We start from the raw sequence: 20,411 nt of genomic DNA, 5'->3' as shown, positions 1-20,411 counted from the left end.
GACTAGTGTTATATCTTCCTCCTCCCTGGCATTTCCCATCTCTTTGATGTCACCATCTTCCTCAACCTCCTCGACTACCACCTATCTCTCGGGTGCCACCATCTTCCTCGACCTCCTCACTGCAGTCTCACACCTCCTTTTCAGGTCGGGCATGACTCTATGTGGCAGAGTACGCGGCTCCGAGGAGGACACGGTCTCTGGACCTGCTCTAACAAAGTTCTTCAACTTTTCATTTTGCGTGCATAGTGTGTGAGATTGGTGCCACGTCGTTTTCATACCATTTTGACTAAATCAATTCGGTACCTAATGTAAAGTTTGAATCAGGTTGCAATTGTTGAATTAAGAGGTCGACTGGCATTAACATAAGTGGTCAAATCTAAACTCGGCCCATAACAAAAAGTATTAACATCGACCATGTGCTACAATTGAGCGGCTTGGGATCCTTCATTCTCTAAGACTACAAACACACAACGTCTCCTAAACTATACTTTTCCGGCACAGAAACGCCAAACTGGTCCGAAGCTCAGTGTGGTTTACAGGTATATATACAAGTCCAAACACTACATAATTCTACACCGGAGCAAACGTATGCACAAACGTGGGGATCTTAACTTGTTCTTCGACAAAAACGTGGGGTATGCCTGAATAATAATGTTTTGTCCTATTTCCCGGAAGCAGGGCCAGGGCAGATGCATTGTCACGGCCTCGCGGGGGGCCATCACCCATGAGTGGATTGAATCATTCGAATAAACAAAGGACCGGAGACCCACGCCAAACCAAGGGCTGCCTATAATATGCCCTTCCACATCCCATTCCCCTCTCAGCTTCTCGCTTTCGAAGCCGCTCCAGCTACCAGTTTCAGTTTTCTCGTTAGTTACTCTAGCAGCAATAGCAACAGAGGATCAAGAGCTGATTGGTGTGGTCGGTTAGCCATGGCTGTCGTGAATTTTGTCAAGGCGCACATTGGGCAGAGCCCAAAGCTACAGGGGCGTACTCCCAGGAGGGGCAGCGGCGTGGTCAGGAGCTCGCTGCAGGGCGCCGTCGTCGGGAACAGGGCGGAGTGGCTGACCAGCTGCGCGGTGCTCTCCAGCAAGGTGGCCGCGCTCGCCCCTCACTCCACCAACAGCCACCTCGCGCTGGCGGTGGCGGCTTCGAACGGCGCGGTGCTGGACTTGATCCCTCTGGAGACTGTTGATGGCAGCGCACGCCACCTGCCGGCGCCCCTGCGGATCGCGGACCTGTCCCCGGCGCCCATGCACGGCTCGGAGCTCCGCGTGGCGTACCAGGGCGTGCCTGGGGCGTACAGCGAGAAGGCGTCCGGAAAAGCCTACCCGGGCTCCGACGCCATCCCGTGCGACCAGTTCGAGGTGGCGTTCCAGGCCGTGGAGAACTGGATCGCGGACCGCGCCGTGCTCCCCGTGGAGAACTCGCTCGGCGGCAGCATCCACCGCAACTACGACCTCCTGCTCCGCCACCGCCTGCACATCGTCGGCGAGGTGCAGCTCCCCGTGCACCACTGCCTCCTCGTGCTCCCGGGCGTGCGCAAGGAGGACATCACCCGCGTCATCAGCCACCCGCAGGCGCTGGCGCAGTGCGAGCACACGCTCACCCGCATGCCCGGCCTCAACGCTGCCCGCGAGGCCTTCGACGACACGGCCGGCGCCGCCGAGCACGTGGCCGCCAACAGCCTCCGCGACACGGCTGCCATCGCGTCCTCCCGCGCCGCCGAGCTGTACGGCATGGAGGTGCTCGCCGACGGCATCCAGGACGACTCCGGCAACGTCACGCGGTTCGTGATGCTGGCCCGGGAGCCCATCGTGCCGCGCATGGACCGGCCATTCAAGACCAGCATCGTGTTCGCGCACGACAAGGAGGGCACCTCTGTGCTCTTCAAGGTGCTCTCCGCCTTCGCCTTCCGTGACATCAGCCTCACCAAGATCGAGAGCCGGCCGCACCGGCCCATCCGCCTTGCCGACGATGCCGACAGCGGCACCGCCCCGAAGCAGTTCGAGTACATGTTCTACGTGGACTTCCAGGCCTCCCTGGCCGACCCGCGCGTGCAGAATGCACTTGCTGAGGTCCAGGAGTTCACGTCATTCTTGCGGGTGCTCGGGAGCTACCCCATGGACATGACACCTATGGCTGCCGGCGTTGCCTCACTCGATTCCTCGTCGGCTTATTCGTCTTCTTGATTGGATTTGATAGAGTTAATTAAAATATCCATCGAGTAATTAATCGTGTTCTTCTTTTTCTTGTTACAGTACGTGTGATAGTGCCAGTTGAGCTGATTAGACCTCAGTAAATATACTTGTGACTTGTGAGATAGATGAACTCCTGTCCTTCGCTGAGTAAAATACGATCCACAGGGAGAATTATATCCATACACCAATGAAATGCTAGTACAAGATGACATACGATCCATTGGGACTGTCCTAAATCCTAATGCTTACTCCCTCCGTAAACTAATATAAGAGCGTTTAGAATATTAAAGTAGTGATCTAAACACTCTTATATTAGTTTACAGAGGGAGTACAAAACTAAACAATAAACTGAGAGGTGGATGGCAAATTAATTAACAGCACTTCACACTATAAAACAGCACTAGTATGGATCTCATCTACGAGCGGTCAGGAGACAAACTTATACGCATTTTGATTCACGGCAGAAGTAATTTTTGTGTGACAAAACTACAATTTCGTAATCAGAATTGACATTTGAGTTTCTCGGTCAACCTCCAAAACCATCTGATCTACTTGGAGATCTGCGTGTTTTTTTAGTCTAACAATAAAAAAAGGTGAAAAACTGAAGAAGAAAAACGACTTTTTCTTTTCGAGGGAAAAACAGGAGGTCCAGCCTGGGGGAGGCGACTTTCTCGTTTTTCTTCTTCAGTTTTTCACCCTTTTTTGCTTTCACTTTTGCTTTATTTTTAAAATTCTGTTTATACTTCCAAACATTCTAAATATATATATTATAAAAAACACTTAACATAAATTTTTGAAAAGTGTTATTCATGCATTTGAGAATGTTAAATGTGTATACAAAAATATTTCAATGTATACAAAAATGTAAATAGTATAAGTTATAAAAAATGTTAATCATGTATTTGGAAAAATGTTCAACATGTATATAAAAAATGTTTCTAGTGTCTACAGAACATGTACAATGTGTATGAAAAAGTAGACATCCATAGATACATATTTCAAAAAGTTTAATCATGTTTGGAAAATGTTAAACATGAATGTATAGAAAATTAAATATATATAAAAAAGTAACAGTTGTATAAGAAAAGTGAATGGTGTGTACGAAGAAAAGTAGACATTAGTACGAATATTTGTTAAAAATGTTAATCATATAGATGAAAAATATTAGACCTGTATTAAAAAATGTATTAGATGTACATAAAAAATGTACAATGTATATGAAGACAATAGACATCAAAACATTTATTTGAAAAAAATGTTAATCGTGTATTTGAAAAATATTAAAACCTGTATTAAAAGAATGTTCTTAACATATTACAATAAATGTACAATGTGTAACAAAATGTGTTGAACAAAAGAAAAGGAAAAGGAAACATGGAAAACCAAAGAAAGAAACAGAGAAAACCAAAGAGAAAAAAATAAACGAGAAAACAGGAGAAATGACAGTGCAAAAAAGAAAAGGAAACAAGAAAACTGAAAAAATATCAAGAAAGAAACAAAAGCATTTAAAATAAAACAAACAATAAGTGTAGACCAAGAAAGAAAAAAAGGTGAAAAAAAAGAGAAAGAAACAAATAGATCAAACAAAACGCACGAAAACATATGTTACTGGGCCGATCCATACGCGTCCCTTGCAGGGCTGCCGGTGAGACGGATGCTATACTCGCTGTAAGCAAGATATAAACGTTCACGAGAAAAACACAGCGTGGACTAATAGGCATAATTTGAGAGTAACTAGTCAACGACCGCTTCTTCGGGAGCCTCGCAACGAACAACGCCACTTGGCACGCTCTCAGTCATTCGCCATATGTCGCGCTCTGGGCGTTTTCTCCGGGGGTTTTTCGCACGCGTTTTCTTCCTTTTAAACGGTTTTTTTCAGTTTTTTCGACGTTTTGGTTTTCCACTGGTCTTCCTTAGGTTTTCAATCAACAAAATTTGAAAAGAAAATTATTTTTCACGAAAAAAAGTTTTTTTTCTTTCATGAGAGTCACGGTTTTGCTTTCGCGAGAGGCACGGTTTTGCTTTCGCGAGAGTCACGGCCGTGCCTCTCGAAAATGGAAAAAAACGCGTTTTCTATTTTTTTTTGCGAGAGTCACAGTTTTGCTTCCGCGAGAGGCACGGGTGTGCTTTCGCGAGAGACACGGCCGTGATTCTCGGAAACGAAAAAAAATCGCGTTTTCTGGTTTTTTTTCTTTCGCGAAAGTCACGGTTTTGCTTCCGCGAGAAGCATGGTTGTGCTTTCGCGAGAGTCACGGCCGTGCCTCTCAGAAAGGGAAAAACAACGCTTTTTTGTTTTTTCTTTCGCGAGAGTCATGGTTTTGCTTTCGCAAGAGTTATGGTTGTGCTTTCACGAGTGTCACGGTCGTGCCTCATCGGAAACAAACAAAAACACGTTTTCTCTTTTTTTTTCCGCGAGAGTCACGGTTTTGCTTTCGCGAAAGGTACGGTTGTGATTTCGTGAGAGGCACGGGCATACCTTTTTCAAAAAGGGAAAAAACCCGTGCTCCAGGTTTGGTTTTTTTGTCCGATATTTTTCGTCCTATTTTTTTCGTGAAAAATAAGTTCGTCAAAACCTATCAACATGGGATCTAGTTTTGAAGATCTCGACGCGAGGAATCTAAAGATGAAAACAGTTCGAGATTTGGACGCACGGTTTGAGAGATAAAACATTTTGAATAAACGAATCTACGAAAAAAGGAGAACTCTTAAGTTGCAACAAGTTCCCACAAAGCCGCAACTGAGCCATAGCTTCCATTCCTCGTTACTGCCGCATCGGTGTTCAGTTTCACAAATTCCAACGGTGATGCAATCCACACCTGCGCTTTGGCCGGCTGATTCCTTGGTTAGCAATAGCTGGCTGCTTAAGAGACTCCAAGTCATCCAGAAAAGAGTTAATGAAAGACAAAGTTGACAGCGGACTTTGGAAAATCTCCTCGTGTATAGCTTTCCTCCTATCTCTCCAGATTGCCCACAGGGTGACCACCAATCTTGTGAAATCATTTTGGGCCAGAGTTTCGTGCATCTGAAACAACCAGTACTTCGCTTCCAGCTCCAAGTTTGCTTGCATATGCTCCACCATCTCAGAAGGAGCTAGCGCCCCGACACTACCTGCCATATGGCAATTGACCAGCGCGTGCCTCCAACTGTCAGAAGTTGAACAAATAGCGCAGACCAAAGAAGTCGACATGTTACAGTGACTCAGCAAGTCTGTTGTTGGTAATGAATTTTGACAGAAGCGCCATAAAAATTTCTTGAGCTTCAATGGAACCTTAATCTGCCACAGATTAGACCACCTCTTCGCCTCCACTGCAACATCCGCAGGGCTTTCAGAATTTTCAAGCCAACTTTCCCTCTGCAGTTTTGTTTTCACGAGCATTTTGTAAACCGAGCTAACTGAAAATCTCCCACGGTGATCAACACCCCAAGCCCAGAAATCAGCAACCTTACGAGTACACAGTGGGATCCTTAATATGCTTTGGGCGTCATAAGGATTAAAGGCGGCCCGTATCAGATCTTCTCTCCAAGTGGCTGAAGTGGCATCAATTAATTCTGAAACTAGTTCAGGCGGGTGAGCAACCATCGCGTTCAAAGGTCGTTTAACTTCCTCACGGAGGAGCCAGTTATGCTCCCAGATCATTGTTTCTTCTCCAGTTCCAACTCTTCCAATGATGCCCCGGGACAAGATGTCCCGCCCGTCTAGGATCGCGCGCCATACCTGAGAGGGATGACCGCCTAGGCCTGCTTCTAAAATGCTCGTGGTGGGAAAATAAACTGCCTTCAAAATTTTTGCACTGAGTGTCATTGACTCCTGAAGGAGCCGCCATGCCTGCCTTGCCAAGAGAGACAGGTTGAACAACTCCATGTCACGGAAACCTAAGCCTCCCAGATGTTTCGGTTTTGTGCACACGTCCCAAGAGACCCAGCATGGCTTTCTCCTTCCTCTCTTACTGCCCCACCAAAACTTTCTGATTAGAGATGTTATGCTTTCACAAACTCCTCTTGATAATCTGAAACAGGCCATCGAGTAGACCGGGATAGCTTGTGCAATTGCCTTAATCAGAACCTCTTTGCCAACATAAGATAACAACTTTTCCATCCACCCTTTAATCTTCTCCCAAACTCTATCTTTCAAATATTTGAAAGTGCCATTTTTTGAGTGTCCCACATCAGTGGGCATACCCAAATACCTCTCGCTAAGTTGTTCATTGTGAACGTTGAGCGTTCCCTTTATGCCACCCCGCACTGTTTGAGGGCATCCCTTACTGAAAAAATAGAAGATTTGCCATTGTTCACCCTCTGGCCAGACGCATTACAATAGATATCCAACAAGTTTGACACTACAACTGCTCCATCATTACTTGCCCTGAATAGCAGCAGGCTATCATCAACAAAGAGAAGGTGGTTGGCAACCGGGGCTGTCGGCGCCACCTTAACTCCCACAAAACTAGATTACTGAGAACTGAATTTCAAAAGGCACGAGAGGCCCTCCGCTGCGATCAAGAAAAGATAAGGAGAAATTGGGTCTCCCTGTCGAACCCCTCTAGAAGGTTTAAACTGATCAAGTTTTTCACCATTGAACAACACTGCAAAAGAAACTGATTTCACCATTCCCATCACCAACTTTATCCCTTCTAGGGCAAATCCCAGTTTGCCCATTATTGCTTCCAAATATGTCCATTCCAGCCTATCATAAGCCTTCATCATGTCCAACTTTAAGGCACAATGGCTGTTAGCCTTTGACCTGCTTCTTTTCATAAAATATAAACATTCATAAGCAGATATGATGTTATCAGTAATGAGTCTCCATGGGACAAAGGCTAACTACTCCTCTGATATGATGTCTGGAAGGATTTGCTTGAGTCTATTTGAGACCACCCTCAAAGCTATCTTGTGTAACACATTGCATAAATTTATTGGTCTGAATTGAGTCAGGAGAGTTGGACTCATTACCTTTGGGATCAAAACCAAAAAAGTATCATTAATGCATTCGAGACTCTCTTCCCCTCTTACTATTCTCAACACTTCCTTCGTTACCTCTTCCCCACAGACATTCCAATGCCGCTGGTAAAATGTGTTGAACAAAAGAAAAGGAAAAGGAAACATGAAAAACCAAAGAAAGAAACAGAGAAAACCAAAGAGAAAAAAATAAACAAAAAAACAGGAGAAATGACAGTGCAAAAAAGAAAAGGAAACAAGAAAACTGAAAAGATATCGAGAAAGAAACAAAATCATTTAAAAAAATAAAACAAACAATAAGTGTAGACCAAGAAAGAAAAAAGGAAAAATAATGAAAAAAGAGAAAGAAACAAATAAATCAAACAGAACGCACGAACAGGTGTGTTACTGGGCCGATCCATACGCGTCCCTTGCAGGGCTGCCGGTGAGACGGATGCTATACTCGCTATAAGTAAGATATAAACATTCGCGAGAAAAACACAGCATGGACTAATAGACATATTTTAAGAGTAATTAGTCAACTAGCGTTTTTTTGGAAGCCTCACAACAAACAGCGTCATTTGGCGCGCTCTCAGTCATTCGTCATTGTTAGAGATATATTTAGGATACTTGTATTTGATAGTCTAGGATTTGTAATTCGTCTCCTACCTTATCTTCAGAAGAGGCTTCTTGCCCTTCAAGTCTTGTACTTAATATATACTCGCCCTCGAGGCTCAATAATACATCCATCATATTCCGCACCAATCCTCTTTCTCCCTTCTAACATGGTATCTATCGCAAGTCGATCCTAAACCCTAGCCGTCGCCGCTTCCACACCCGCGCGCCGCCCCCGAGGCGGTCGGCCTCCATGACCGTCGTTAGGGGCCGCGCCGCGCGTATCTAGGTTCGTCCGCCGGCTGTGTTGGTCGGCTGCCCTAGAAAGTTCTTTTTCCCGATCCTTTGATCCAGGTTTTTTCTCTCTCGCCGGTCACTTTGATCGGCGTCTACTTTTTAATTTTCCGGTCTATGTGATTCGGTTTGCGTCGCCCACCGCCGTCGTCGACTCTCGCGCCTCTACTTCGACACCGGCGTGACACATGGCCTCTTCTCCGACTCGGCGACCTTGCGCGATGCGACGGCCCCTCGCGGCTACCGTCCGCGCGTCCGTCCAGCCGTGGCTATGCGCCTATTGTCGTCGCCATCATCCGATCGAGAATTCTGCATCAACCCCGCCTCCATCCACAATTCGGACGCCCCAGCTTTCTGCATGCAGCAGGTTACGTACGACGGCAGCGCATGCGCTGCCCCGGTCGTCCTGTACCGCGTGGCACGTGGGTGTGGTTGGCGCTGGTGTGGCCGGCTGCTTGCCCCGGACCACACGTCTGTACAAGGTGTGGCTGCACGTTGCATCATGTGGGCATCGTGCTCATATGGTTGTATCCCAATCAGCCTCCATGTATAATACGTGCGCAGGCCGGTAGCACGCTCCTGCTACGACAGTCCGCCGCTGGGTATGGCGGCCGCTCGCTTTGCCGCGCCCGGCCGTAATAATCGCACCGAGCAGTGTCCTCGATCTTGCGACCGGCAAGATTGATCACCTATTCGTCGCTCCACTTCATCCGCGTCGTGCAACTGACCTAGCTAGTTGGTTGTGCGCGCCACCGTAGGTTTTGTGAAGATTGATTCTGAGTTCAGCGCGTCCTCTCCACCGATCGAACATCGGGCTGCCGTTGCGTCGCCCCGTCGGGCCACAACACCGCCGTCCCGTGATTCTCCTCGTGACTGTATCGATTCGTGCGTCGCCGCTGCGTCGCCCTTTCAGGCCGTAGTGTCGCGATACGCGGTCTCCGCCGCCGCCCCGAGGCCGTCCTCGCGGTTGCACCGACCCGCGCTCCGCCGGCCCTTTTGGGCTGTAGCGTGACGGCCCGCGGTTCCCGCCGCCGCCCCGAGATCTTCCCGCCGTTGCCCTGACCTGCCCGCCGCCGCTGCATCGCCCCTTTGGGCCATAGCACCGTGGCCCGCGGTTCACTCTGCCGTCACCGCGCGTCGACCTCTCGTGGTATGCGCCGCGCCGGTCTTCGTCACGCTGTCTGGTTCTTTGCCTACTTCGAGCACCGCCGCCGCACTCCTAACCTAGCCGCCGCCGCCGGTCTTCTTTGGCCGCCGCCACTGCTACCTCCGTAGCTGTCACCGCCGCCGTCCACCCCGTTCGTCTTCGTCCAGCACGAGCCCGTCGTCAGCGTCGCCGTCATCTATCCCGACCACTTCATATACTCCGACCACCGTTGGTGACATCGGCTCCGTGCCGATGGACGCCGCAATCGTCGTCGAGTTCTTCTTTGCTGGCCTTTCCGACTTTTTCGACATGGCGTACAGCTCGTGCAGGTCCCAGTCTACGCATGCCCGGTGCTGGCAACACCGCCGCGTGCCTTCGTCCACGACGTGTCCCCGGGCCTGGCAAGCCTGGTCGGCGCTTCGTCAACTTCGTCTTCGTCCGTTTACGCATGCCCGGTGCTGGCAACACCGGCGCGTGCCTTCGTCTATGATGTGTCCCCAGGGTTGGCAACCCCGGCGCGACGCGTCGTCAACACCATTCTCCTTCCTGGCGCATCACTTCTTCGACACCACTGCGCCCATGACTAACTCGGCGCCTCCTTGCGCCCGCGGCTCCACGGCAACTCCCTCGACACCGGCTACCCGACTCGACATCGACCACGGCGTTCTTCGCATGGCTACCTCGACCACGGCTACACCACCCTACGCTCTCGGCTACATCGACATCGGCACAAAGGACTATCATCCGCTTGAGCAACTCATCGGCTTCCTTTACAGTCAACGCGTCCGCGACGCGACACCGTCCACGACGCTCCCGCTAGGACTGCGGGGGGATGTCAGTCCGTCGGCTGCTATTCTCTCCAGTCTGACCGTCCGCGACGCTCCTGTTGTTCGCAACGCTACCGCTACGACTGCGGGGGATGTTAGAGATATATTTGGGATACTTGTATTTGGTAGTCTAGGATTGGTAATCCGTCTCCTACCTTATCTCCAGGAGAGGCTTCTTGCCCTCCAAGTCTTATACTCAATATATACTCGCCCTCGAGGCTCAATAATACATCCATCATATTCCGCACCAATCCTCTTTCTCCCTTCTAACAGCTATATGTCGTGCTCTGGGCGCTTTCTCCGGGGTTTTTTTTTCACACGCGTTTTCTTCTTTTTAAATGTTTTTTTTCAGTTTTTTCGACGTTTTGGTTTTTCATTGGTCTTCCTTAGGTTTTCAATCAAATTTTTTTTAAAGAAAATTATTTTGCACGAAAAAATGCGTTTTTTTCATAAGAGTCACGCTTTTGTTTTCGCGAGAGGCACGGTTTTGTTTTCGCGAGAGTCACGGCCGTGCCTCTCGAAAACAAAAAAAAACGTGTTTTCCGTTTTTTTTCTTTTGCGAGAGTCACGGTTTTGCTTCCGCGAGAGGCACGGGTGTGCTTTCGCGAGAGTCACGGTCGTGCCTCTCAGAAACGGAAAAAAAATCGCGTTTTCTGATATATATTTTTCTTTCGCGAGAGTCACGGTTTTGCTTCCGCAAGAAGCATGGTTGTGCTTTCGCGAGAGTCACGGCCGTGCCTCTCGGAAAGGGAAAAACAACACGTTTTTTCTTTTTTCTTTCTTTCGCGAGAGTCATGATTTTGCTTCCGCAAGAGTCACGGTTGTGCTTTCACGAGTGTCACGGGCGTGCCTCCTCGGAAACAAAAAAAACGTGTTTTCTCTTTTTTTTCGCGAGTCACGGTTTTGCTTTCGCGAAAGACACGATTGTGATTTCGTGAGAGGCACGGGCATGCCTTTTTCGAAAAGGGAAAAACCCCGTGCTCCAGGTTTGGTTTTTTGTCCGATGTTTTTCGTCCGGTTTTTTTCGTAAAAAATAAGTTCGTCAAAACCTATCGACATGGGATCTAGTTTTGAAGATCTCGACGCGAGGAATCCAAAGATGAAAGCGGTTTGAGATTTGGACGCACGGTTTGAGAGATAAAACGTTTTGAATAAACGAATCTACGAAAAAAGGAAAACTCTCATGTTGCGACAAGTGGCGCGCTGCATGTGCGCTACTTGTCGCAACTAGGAGAATTGGAGTGATCTTTGCAACAAGTACTCTTACTTAGTGATTTCGGCATATTTTTATTTTTGCTAATTGTTCTGGACGCAAGGGCGCATGGATGGAATTTGTAGGCCCATGGACAGCACTTTTGAGCTTTGGGGTTTTGTAACTAGTTTATCTCATTTCTGAATCAGCATTAGCTCAAAAAAAATAAATCTGAATCATCGTGCAGCTCTCGCTCGGCCGTGACGCGAGCCGTGGTACATTTGTGGCTGGTTTGCTCCCTCTCTCCCTAGGCTGGACCGATCGACTCGCTCACTCACTTTGCCCTTGCGTGCATCCGCTCACCTTGTTTTTATTTGCTCGCTTTTTTTCTCAGATCATTTTCAATTTATAAAATATTCACAAATTAAAAATGGACCACATATTTGAAGAGGTTTAGATTCGAAAAAGAGTGAGCGAACCCCAAAAAAATTTGCGGATTCAAAAAAAGTGATGAATTTGAAAAAGTTCACAAATTTGGAAAAACTTCATGAATTTGTAAAAATATTTGCAAATTTATAAAAATTAATGGATTTGATAAATGTCATGAATTGTTTTAAAATAATTTTTTAAAAAGTTCATGATTTTGAAAAAAAACACGAACTCAAAAATATGAATTTGAAAAGTTCACTAATTTTAAAAGGTTCATTACTTTAAAAAAATGTTCTTAAATTTTAAAAAGTTCATAAATTTTGAAAACAGTTTGGAAACCTAGAAAAAAAGTTCAATTATTTGAGAAGTTTGCGAACATTAAAAAGTATTCAAAATTCGCCGGGAGCACCAACCGGTCTAACAAACCATCAGCATGCACCGCATACGCAGACACTATAATCCTCCGGTCGCCCCTCACCGGCCCCTCTATGTGCCGCTATGAATCTGGATGGGATACCATACCAGATCCGCGATCACCGTCGTCACCCATCACCACGTAGGGCAGCCCACCGGATCACCTCGTCGGCCATGGAGTCGTCGGCCACCATCACACAGCCAGGGGTCACACACGACCATCTCGAAAGAGCTGTCCCAGCCACCAAAGGGGGAATCCGCTGCAAACTTCCCGCCCAAGCACCTATGGCGTGGGGCGCTACTACAGCCAATGTCGACAGTGACAAGAGCTCTGCTTAGAAGGAGGCTGGTGACGCTAGGGTTTGGGCCCCCTGGCATCGCCCTAGGGACGCAACGTGAGGTGCGAGGGATTTTCTGCTGGAAATATGCCCTAGAGGCAATAATAAAGATGATATTATCATATTTCTCATTCATGATAAATGTTTATCCATGCTAGAATTGTATTGATCAAAAACTTAAATGCATGTGTGGATACATAAATAACACTGTGCCCCTAGTGAACCTCTAGTAGACTAGCTCGTTCATCAAAGATGGTTAAGGTTTCTTAACCATAGACATGAGTTATCATTTGATAACAGGATCACATCATTAGAAGAATGATGTGATGGACAGACCCAACCATAAGTTTAGCATTTGATCGTATCACTAAGTTCACTTTGCCGCAACTTCCATAATGTCAAGTATCTATTCCTTAGACCATTAGATCACGCCACTTCCGAATACCAGAGAAATACTCTGTGACCTATCAAACATCACTTCGTAACTGGGTGATAATAAAGGTGCTCTTCGGGTATCTCTGAAGGTATTTATTGAGTTGCATGGATCGAGACTGGGATTTGTTACTCCTTGTGGCGGAGAGATATCTCTGAGCCCTCTCGGTAATAGAACATCACAAGAAGCTTGTTGCTACCTGTGAGCTGCGTTGGGATTTCTTCGAAGAGGAGGGAATGATGTAGTACAGTAGAGATAAGTATTTCCCTCGGTTACGAAACCAAGGTTATCAATCTAGTAGGAGAACCAAGCAACACTATGTAAACAACACCTGCACACAAACAAATACTTGCAACCCAACACGTCAAAGGGTTGTCAATCCCTCAATGGTATTGAGATAGATTAAATTGTATAGGATTTGATTAATAGATCGGACTAAAACACAAAATAAAATAAATAAAAGAAAATTACAGCAATGTATTTTTAGAGTTTTTATATGAGAAAATATAGACCCAGGGGCATAGTTTTCGCTAGAGGCTTCTCTCGAGAAAATAGCATACGATGGGTAAATGAATTACTGTTGGGCAATTGATAGAAAAATAAATAATTATGACGATATCCAAGGCCATGATCATGTATATAGGCATCATGTCCAAGATTAGTAGACTGAAACGATTCTACATCTACTACTATTACTCGACCGCTATCTAGCATGCATTGAGTGTATTAAGTTCATAGAAAAACAAAGTAATGCATTAGGCAAGATGACATGATGTAGGCAAGATAAACTCACGTATGAATAAACCCCATCTTGTTACCCTTAATAGCAACTAGATGACTCGTTGCGCCAATGGCGCAAAGGCCGAGAGGGAGCCAAGAATTGTGGGAATATTCAAACACCCAAGTCTTTACTGCTGGTAAATAAATGCTTCGTTACAATGTGATACACAAGGGAAGTAGATAGGAAGGGACACATTATATAGATGGTATGAAGCTACATAGATGGTAGGCTCATAGGTTTAAACAAAGTCATTAAGATCAGTTTATGCTAAGTAAAGCTACATAGATAGAGATGCATCATGTAGATTGTTTTGATCACCCAGCTTATGGTAAACAGCTACATAGACAGAGATGCATCATGTAGATTGCTTTGATCACCCAGCTTATGGTAAACAGCTACATAGACAGAGATGCATCATGTAGATTGCTTTGATCACCCAGCTTATGGTAAACAACTACATAGACAGAGATGCATCATGTAGATTGCTTTGATCACCCAGCTTATGGTAAACAGCTACATAGACAGAGATGCATCATGTAGTTGCTTTGATCACCCAGCTTCTGGTCTCACCGCCTAGAGATGCATCATGCAATAATTTAAGAACATGTAGCAAAAGAGCAAACCAATACATTGTTTGACTTTGACCAAAACTGATATGCCTTCTTTTCAAGAAGGAAGGGAGTACAATTTAAATGTAAATAGGGAACTCACTCCACTTCCCTGGAACTCTGTCAGGTTTCCTTTCCTAAAATCTGCAAATAATATCCTAAAAAATCATAGTCAGTTATGCTTGTTATTATAGATACATGATACACGATATTCAGTATGATTCTGAACTACTTGAGCTCTAAGTTTTATTTGCAAAGCCTGACACACGACTAAGCTTCTTATATACATACATCACGTAATATGCTTGAATTCTGTTTGAATAGGGAGGGTGAGAACTAACAAAATTATCAGTGCACAACAATTTCCGATGAAAGAAGATCCGGCAGTCAAGCATTCAGGGAGGAACTAATCGGCGTCAGTCTCATGCCATATGTATTCAGATAGTTGGCATATACTCAGGCAATTGACCTCTTGGTAGTCTTGGTTCATCCATTGCACCGGTATATCCTCCCACCCTCCAATATGTGTTAAACTGGGTAAAAAATTGAAAGCTCAACATTGCAGTATACACAATAAAAAAGTTTCTGCAATGACAGCGAAAGAAATAGACATGTCTATCTAGAAGCAATAACACATCATGAAGCTAATAAGTAGAGATATACTGGTTGTTTAATCTGCAGGTGCTGCCATGTTCTTCTCAAGATCAAAATATTAGTAATCAAATTTCACAAATAAAACATCAAACAAACAATGGTTAATTAGTAAAGAACCAGTTTTATCTATTGCAGCGACACAAATTTCTTAGCTTGCGTACAACAACTCTTATGTGGTAAGAAGTCAATTCTGCTGGGTAGTAAGTACCTCGTGAGGATCTCCCACATGTCGTAGCGTCCAGCCAAGATGATGGAGATGGTTGGCATGGCGAAGCTGTAGGAGCCACCCATCACGATGGGGAGGCGAGACACGAAGAACATTTGCAGTAAGGTGTTTATGCCTGTAACGAACAAGAGCGTCTAAATTTCCTGGTATGTATATTGAATGGCTAAATTTTATTCAAATATCTGGTAGGTACATCCACAATGGCACAACAAATAATGTAGTTAAAGGTGTAAAAACTGTAGGGGGTTCATCCTTGCTTTGTGATACCAAAAGTTGCAGACATAAAATAAAATTTATCACACTATTGGCTCCGTGATGCTCATGAGCTTTATGAGTTCCAATTAGTTTCCTGGTATTTCTACCATAATCATTTGCCAATATAGAGACATATCACTGCAGAAGGTTTCTTCTTAAAAGGGAAATTAAAGACACACCCCTTCGGTTGGAATGAGTACAAGCTAGGTATATCACATATGCACCATAATAATTTCAAAAGGGGTGCAAAAATATGCATCCAGCATAGAACATAAATCCCTGTGTATAAGGGAAAAAATTAGTTTGCATATAAGGATATGATACATGAACGGACATAATTGTGTTTGTGTGTGTGTGCATGCGTGTGTCTCCAATAATTATTCTAGTAACATAATCTAATAATTAACATATTAACAACACTATTGCTTGAAGGGTCCAATCAGAAGCTCCCAATTATTTTAGTCTGCCAAGTAATCTCTCTGTGTTGCAATCTTCAAGCATATTTTATAACCAACTTATTTATTGATAATGAGAAAGAAGAACTACCTGAGCAGCTGAGAGGAGGGCTTGTATACACTAAAATCCAATATTGTCCAGTGAGGGGATATTCAGCATACATGTCCACTGAAGCTACAATGCCAATGATCTGTTGTGATACAGTTCCTGAAATTTATGATACGCTATAAAATCATTTTGAGTAGTAGGCAACCATGTCATAACTGAATCTATCAGCAAGCAAAACTCACATTCCAATTTTGAAGTAAGCATACAGTTTCCGAGTTAAATGCTAGCATATTGTATGAACCGGAGAGAATAGATCTCAAGTGATTAAATAAGCAATAGATACAAAATCTGTACTCTGAGGCTGAACTTACGTAGAAACTTAATAACTAGACTATGTATGTAAGCTAGTAATCGCTCCCATAAACTGAAAAGGAAAGACTGCTGGTAAAAAGAGCCAACAAGACAACCAATATGCCCAAGCTCCAGAAAAAAGAAATAACCCAAATACACTGCCAAAGCAAATAAAAAAATGACAGGATAAAAAAGAATGATCAACCTGAACAGATCGTAGGAAAGGAACACCCAAAAATGGTGCGCCCCCTCCCACGACGGAGCCTGACGGAAGTGGCCGGTGGGCATCAGCGGCAGGGCCGAGCCATCTTCCTTGCTGGCTCTGTCTTCCCCATCTTCCTCGCTGGCTCTAATTAAGGCATCCAAAGAAGCAAGTAGCTAACATTAGTTTATAGAGCCTTGGAACTGGGCCACAAGATCATGGCAAAATAACAGGAGCACATCATTTCTTGTGGTTTGCATGGTCTCTCAAACTTTTCATGGCTGGTTTGCTATTACTTCCAATTTTGCTTGTACTGTATTAAATAAGCCCTATTAAAGCATACCAAAGATGGTTTTCTATGCAAAATAAATAGACCAAAAATGAATGAAGCAAAAAAATATGCAGATGAAACCTTTCAATAATGAACTAATTCCTAGTTTAACCGAAAGGCATTACCGTACGTGAGAACAAATATTGTCAGTGAGCACTAACAAGAAAATTCAGCAGTGCATTATGCCATAGTTTCCTATGATCTAAACTGGTTGGAGACACGAATTGTTAATGCATCTTCCTTTGATCAAGAACTGGCTGGAGACACAAAGTATTAATATTTTACTTATAATATGAGCAAGAACAGAGCCAAAACTAAGGTCCCTAAGGAAATGCAGTATTATCTTTATGCTAAATATACATTTCAAACACATGTCAAATAAACTGGATTTGAGATAGTGTCAAATGTATCCCGCCGGTAACGAGCGCTATGGAGGGACACAGAAAAAAACATGCGCTTGGCCATGGAGGCAGTAAGGGCGCGGTGAGAGGTAGAGACGGGCGGCAGACCTACTTTATCTTCCCGGCGGCTGCACCCCTGCACGACCGGAGCGCAGCCATTTGGTAGGTGTTAGCGTCTTATCATCAACAGAAAGCAGCAGCAATGTGGGATTCTTATAAAAGAACCAAGACACAGTCAGCATTACATGCCAGTTCCGTGCCAAATCAAGCGCACTAATACCTGCAAGCATGCACTATGGCACCAGCATAATTTTCTCTTGCATGTAAAGCATATTTAATATTCGTTGGTAACTCCGAACCTGAATACCACCATGTTCACCAAATTTCCCATGTATCACTGGGAAGACAATGTCAACGTTGGCAGCAAGATGCTCCGCGAATTCAGACAGGGAGCCGAATTCTTGTGCTAGACTGTAGAAGGTGAAGTTTAGAACTGAACAATTTGATATGGACTAAACATTAGCAAGGAAGAGAAATAAACCATGGCAGTAAGCTCACCTTTCAAGCTTGAAATGAAAGTCTGAAGGGGTGTTGGAATACAGCCGTGGAGTAGGAACACAAGAGACTGTCATTTTACAAACAAAGTGCTCCAATCAATAAAATATTACCTTTTATCCATGAGGGTATCCCAATCAAACCAAACAGAGTAGGCAAATTGTTTAATCAGAATTCAACCAAGGGAATTATTGTATGACCATGTGTAGAGAGACATGAAAGTGGGTTCAGATAATGCATCGGCAGATTCAGTTCAGACAAACTAACTAACACCACAAGTAAGCAGCGAATGACAGAATATTCAGCTAAGAAATGTTACTGAATGATTTCAGACAAGCGAATTCAGTATAGTCAAACTATTACTCCGGCCGAGTGTCAAAAACGCTCTTATATTATGGGACGGATGGAGTATATGATTATCAGATATTTATAAAGAAACCAAAGCGGGATCCTCTGATAATGCATCGCCGGATTCAGTTCAGATAAACGCATTAGCAGCACAACAAAGCAGCGAATGACTGAATATTCACTTAAGGAATTAATAAGAGCAGTTAAGCAGATAGGTAGCTCACCTGCGCCGGCAATATTGCGAACTCGTTCATGCCGCAGTCGATGTAGTAGCAGCTCACCAACAAGTCCCCACCCTGCATCCAGCATTCCTCATCAGCGAACCAACAAGCAACCAACAAGAAAGGGCGCGGTGAGAGGCGGAGACGGGCGGGAGACCTACTTTATCTTCCCGGCGGCTGCACCCCACCATGACCGGAGCGAAGTCACCGCCACCCTTCTCTGGCACGGATCCACCGCTCGTGTGCACTTTCTTTGGCAGCGTCATCGAAGAGAAAACTGAAGGAGAGGAGGAGGCGTAGTGGAGAGCAGGGAAGGAGGGGAACGGGGCGAGGTGCGGAGGAAGCGGGTGAGGCGTTGGGGATGGGTACGATGGCCAGGGTGCTCCAACCCTGCTGCTCCTTCCCCCATCGCCATCCTCTGGTCTCCTTCTCTGCCGCACCCCTCTTCTCCACTCGACAGAGCATCGGGAGCTGGCGAGGGTGGGGTCGAAGACGCGGGAGCAGGAGAGGGGCGAGTGGCAACAACGACCACGCGCTAGGTCTTCGACGGGAGGAGGAGAGAAGTGGAGGAGAGGAGGCGGCGGCAGCAGGAGAGGAGGAGGCGGCGGCAGCAGGAGAGGAGGAGGCGGCGGCGGCAGGAGAGGCGGAGGCGTCTGCGGTTGGTGGCGGATTAGGTCACGGGCTAGCTTCGTTCTGCTCGCTCACTGCGTTGTCTGGCCTTTATATGTTCAATGCATGAAATGACAAAAATGCCCCTGGGAGGACATCGATTTTACACGCGGTGGCACAACGCTATACGGGGCGAATTTACACACGGCACAACGTTATACGGGGCGACGTGGATGGCTTCCTCGTGCCTAGCAGTTCTTGAGGGTTTATATGTTCAATACGGGGCGAATTTACACACAGCACAACGCTATACGGGGCGACGTGGATGGCTTCCTCGTGCCTAGCAGTTCTTGAGGGTTTATATGTTCAATGATATATGTGTGTCATGTCTCTTTCTATCACTAAAATTGAGCACCACAAGATCGAACCCATCACAAAGCAACTCTTCCCATGGCAAGAAAAACCAATCTAATTGGCCAAACCAAACCAATAATTCAGAGAAGAAATACAAGGCTATAACAATCATGCATAAATTAGTTAAGAGAAAACTCAAATAATATTCATGGATAGATCTGATCATAAACTCACAATTCATCAGATTCCAACAAACACACCGCAAAAAGTCATTACATCAAATAGATTTCCAAGAACATCAAGAAGAACATTGTATTGAAGATCAAAAAGAGAGAATAACCAATCTAGCTACTAACTACGGACCCGCATGTCTCTGGTAAACTACTCACGCATAATCGAAGGGGCAGCAAGGATGATGAAGAATCCCTCCATGATCGTTACCCCCTCCGGCAGAGTGCCGGAAAAGGCCTCTAGATTGGATTTCGTGGTTCTGGAACTTCCGGCGGCGGAAAAAGTATTTCGTGGACTCCTCTAGGGTTTTGGGGATTTTAGAGTATGTAGCGACCCGACCCGAAAATGGCCAAGTCCCTGTGTATCTGTGCCATCCCTAGATCAATATGCTGGCACACACAGTACATCAATGTATATATCAAAGTGCAATCACATGTATAAGTAACGTAAAACTGATATATACCTCATATGTCTCAGCTAAAACCGTCAAACCGATGTGGAGTCCCATCAACGCCAACGACAAGTTGAGTGTAGACCGTAACCCTATATCGCAACTCTTACTCGTCGAAGAAGTATCCGCAACATGAGACGTTGCAGCCGTGTAGGTCGGTGCATTGAATGTACCGGCAAGATCATAATAGAAAGCAAATGAGAAGACTATACTATATGCAATATGGTTTTTGTGGTAGTTCTAAGTTTATATTTTTTGCGAAAAGCTGATTTTTTTTCCCTTACAACCAAGGAGTTCGATGCAAAATTACTACAAAAGTTGGTTGTTGATGAAATGGTTCTGCAAACGAATTCTCATATCCCAATTACTAATAAAACCAAAATCCATTTAATCGATAACAGTGTTGAGGATATCCTGACCATCCAATTCCAGTTGCTCAAATTGCCCATAACCAGGGACACGGCTAATTAGTTAGTTTAACACTCTGCAAAGTTTTGTGCACTT

General features: G+C 45.3%; 2 protein-coding genes across 10 annotated transcripts; one reads left to right on the top strand and one right to left on the bottom strand.

Annotated features, from left to right (window-relative positions):
- Positions 1 to 816: 816 nt before the first annotated feature.
- LOC123189132 (arogenate dehydratase 1) lies at positions 817 to 2,325 on the top strand. The gene has a single exon (XM_044601470.1). The coding sequence runs from the start codon at positions 933 to 935 to the stop codon at positions 2,190 to 2,192; it is 1,260 nt and encodes a 419-aa protein (XP_044457405.1). The 5' UTR covers positions 817 to 932; the 3' UTR covers positions 2,193 to 2,325.
- An 11,363-nt stretch (positions 2,326 to 13,688) lies between these two features.
- LOC123189130 (uncharacterized) lies at positions 13,689 to 18,955 on the bottom strand. 9 transcript variants are annotated; one of them, XR_006495595.1, is made up of 9 exons: positions 18,424 to 18,955; positions 18,266 to 18,337; positions 17,697 to 17,763; positions 16,410 to 17,609; positions 15,896 to 16,012; positions 15,077 to 15,209; positions 14,556 to 14,747; positions 14,318 to 14,372; positions 13,689 to 14,179 (listed from the first exon to the last, which is right to left on the bottom strand). XR_006495595.1 is itself a non-coding variant. In XM_044601469.1 (4 exons), exons 2-4 carry the CDS (start codon positions 15,966 to 15,968, stop codon positions 14,621 to 14,623), a joined length of 333 nt encoding a protein of 110 aa, XP_044457404.1. In that variant the 5' UTR covers positions 15,969 to 16,012; positions 16,410 to 16,553; the 3' UTR covers positions 14,221 to 14,620. The 9 variants fall into 9 exon arrangements, 1 of the variants encoding a protein (XP_044457404.1); XR_006495597.1 differs by having other exon boundaries at positions 14,684 to 14,747; XR_006495593.1 differs by having other exon boundaries at positions 13,690 to 14,179; positions 14,318 to 14,747.
- Positions 18,956 to 20,411: the final 1,456 nt, after the last annotated feature.

The sequence above is a fragment of the Triticum aestivum genome, chromosome 2A (assembly GCF_018294505.1).
Source record: "Triticum aestivum cultivar Chinese Spring chromosome 2A, IWGSC CS RefSeq v2.1, whole genome shotgun sequence".
Lineage (NCBI taxonomy): Eukaryota > Viridiplantae > Streptophyta > Magnoliopsida > Poales > Poaceae > Triticum > Triticum aestivum.
The sequence above is the reverse complement of the archived record's forward strand: the minus strand, read 5'-3'. Positions and strand labels throughout refer to the sequence as shown.